Here is a 2,581-nt window from a genome sequence, read left to right on the forward strand (position 1 = left end):
ACGCGTGGGGCTTGTTGAGTGGGTGCCTTGCTGGCAGGACCCTCAGGAGGCACACAGGCTCCTCAGCAGGGACTGGCTGGGACAACCTGAGGTGGAGGTTGTGCTGAACCTACCAGCCACAGGACCAGGGCATGAAGATGCAGAATATGTTGTGAGAAAGGGGCTGCCACCACAGGGGCAGGGATGTCACACTGGGCAGGGACCCAGCTCCCTGCCTGACCCCAGCAGAGGAAACCACAGCCCTGACTCACATGCTGAACTCCTCAAAACCAGCCAGCACAAAGCAGAAGCATCAGGAACAGCCTCAGCAGCAAACCAAGCGAGCAAAACCTCACAAGCCACAGAGCACCAAGAGCCATCCTGGCCAGGAGACAAGCTGCCAGGCCCCAAGGCTGCCCCCCTGCTGCCTTACCAGGATGCCAGCATTCTTCACAGCCAGAGGCAGGCCCAGCAGCCCTGTGCCGATATTCCCCTTCAGGAGGTGGATCAGGGTCTGGTACCACCTGAGGGAGAGAAGATGCAGGGATGACTGTCAGCAGATCGTGCAGCCTCAGCCCTCAGCTCATCCTGCTGAGGGTCCAGGTGCTGCTCCGAGCTGCTGTGGCAAACACACACAGATCCTGTCCCTGAACCCAGCTCAGCCCAGCGGCACGGAGGAAGGACTGGAGGCAAAGACTCAAACAGCAGATTTTGGGTGGGCATTTACAAGGCTGGCTTTGAGCCAAAACCCATCATAAGCACAGGTCAGCACTGAGTGGCTGCACAGGGAAGGGTCAAGTCAAAGGGATGGGTCTCCCTCGAGCAGAGGCAGCATCCTCTGTCTGCCTGGGTGAATAAAGCTGGCAGGGAGCCACTGTGACCTCCTCCACCTTCTTCAGGTGCTGGGCCAGGCCAGGAGGGAGGGAAGCATCACTCACGTTGTCCCGTTGGTCTCCCCAAAGCGTTGGTAGGACTCGGGGTGGGCAAAGCCATTGATGCCACCAGGTGGGCTCCCCTCTGGTGTGACATCCGTGGAGCTGTAGTCATTGTAGTCCTCGCTGCGGAGGCGCCGGGTGGACATGGTCCCTGTGGAGGGAGCTGCATTAGGGGTGCTCAGCTCAACACCCCCCTTCTCGGGCTCCTTGGGGTCAGCCATGGCTCACAGAGACCAGCTCATACTGCAGGAGCAAGGTCTGCTCCAGGGCTTTTATACAGCCATGTGCTCCCGCCCAAGCAGGCACCATGTCCCAAGGTCAAAGGTGCACAGCACGTTCTCCCCGGCCCTTCCTGTGAGCTCGTGCCTCTGTTTTGGGCACACCCAGGCAGGACGGGCTCAGGACCCTGCAGGCAGAGCCAGGATGTCACCCACTCCATGTCAGGTAAGGGACCTGCATACCCCTGCTCTAAGGGTGGTCACCACAGCCAGCAGTGGCAGAGCAGGGAGGGACACGCTGCCAGCATGTCCTCAGTCCTGGCACTAAGGGCTGGGGCTCTCAAGGGGATGGCCAGGAAAGAGCAATTGCTTTTAACCCACACAGTTTGCTGCAAGGGATCAGCTTGCTCTTCCCAGGGAAGGGAAAGTTTCCTAACTTCCTTTTTTAAAAGGGGAAAAAAAAAAAAAAAGAAATTGAAGACTCTTAATTTTAAAACACTTAAAAACTGATTATGCTCCATCTGGGGGAACACAGCCCATGTGCTGACAGCCCACCCCAAAGGTTTCAGAGCCATAGAGGTGCCTGCAGGACTGAGAGGCTTTCCCAGGATGAGGCACCTGCACAACCCTTGAAGCTCTTGCTTCAGTGAAAGGACCTTCAGGGTCCTGCAATCCAGGAACACCAGCACAATCCCTCACCAAGGACACAAGCCTCCTGCCTTTGGCTGGAAAGCAGTTGGCTGGTTTCATTCCCACAGGTGCCCCAGAGAGCTTCTACTGCTTCTGCACAGCCTGTTGCTCCCCTCACAAAAAAACCCTGCTTCCTCCAGCACCCAGCTGCCTACCAGGAATGAGCTCGAGGCAGAATTATCTGTCAGCCTCTTGCCACACAGCCTGGAGATTCAGTCCCTGTCCCAGGGCTCCCCTGGGTTGTCACCACCCCAGGCATCAGGCCCCACCCCAGCAGTCCCAGTCCTCCCCATCCCACCCCAGCTCTGGTGGGAGCCAGCCCAGGGCCAAGCAGAAGCAGCAGAGAAACATCGCTGCTGCAAACAAGTCTGTTTCCTGCCAGAGGAACCCTCAGGCACCCAGCAGGTCACGAGAATGCCCACAGGATGTGGCCTCAGCAGGACAGGACAGCAGCTGGCACAGCCCTCAACATCTGGCCGTGCAGGGAAAGCCCAGCTCAGGCTGCCTGGATCCTGCTTCACCCCCAGACCACTCAGGCATCCCCCCCTCCTCACTGCAAGCCTGGAGCTGCAGTGGCTGGGAAGGTCCAGCCTTGCCAGCAGAAGGGAAGCAGGGAGTCCCTTGCCCAACGCTGGGTGTTTGCTCCACACCCCACGTGCTGGGAACAGTTACACGGGCTGCAGCAACACCCGGCGCCGCCGCTTTGTTTCCTGCAGCAACGGGCTGGTGGGGCCCGGGCAAGGCCAACCTCCAGGGCAG

At 59.0% G+C, this 2,581-nt stretch overlaps 1 protein-coding gene across 1 annotated transcript in view; it reads right to left on the bottom strand.

The window, feature by feature from the left end:
* Positions 1 to 1,135, bottom strand: part of LOC104392602 (proton-coupled amino acid transporter 1-like) — an 11,332-nt gene extending 10,197 nt beyond the window's left edge. The window contains exons 1-2 of the mRNA XM_010002025.1: positions 918 to 1,135; positions 413 to 503 (exon numbers count right to left, since the gene is read on the bottom strand). Of these exons, the coding sequence (XP_010000327.1) occupies positions 413 to 503; positions 918 to 1,135 (309 nt within the window). The remainder of the gene's footprint in view (positions 1 to 412; positions 504 to 917) is intronic.
* Positions 1,136 to 2,581: the final 1,446 nt, after the last annotated feature.

The sequence above is a fragment of the Chaetura pelagica genome, unplaced genomic scaffold (assembly GCF_000747805.2).
Source record: "Chaetura pelagica isolate M959 unplaced genomic scaffold, ChaPel_1.0 scaffold356, whole genome shotgun sequence".
Classification (NCBI taxonomy): domain Eukaryota; kingdom Metazoa; phylum Chordata; class Aves; order Apodiformes; family Apodidae; genus Chaetura; species Chaetura pelagica.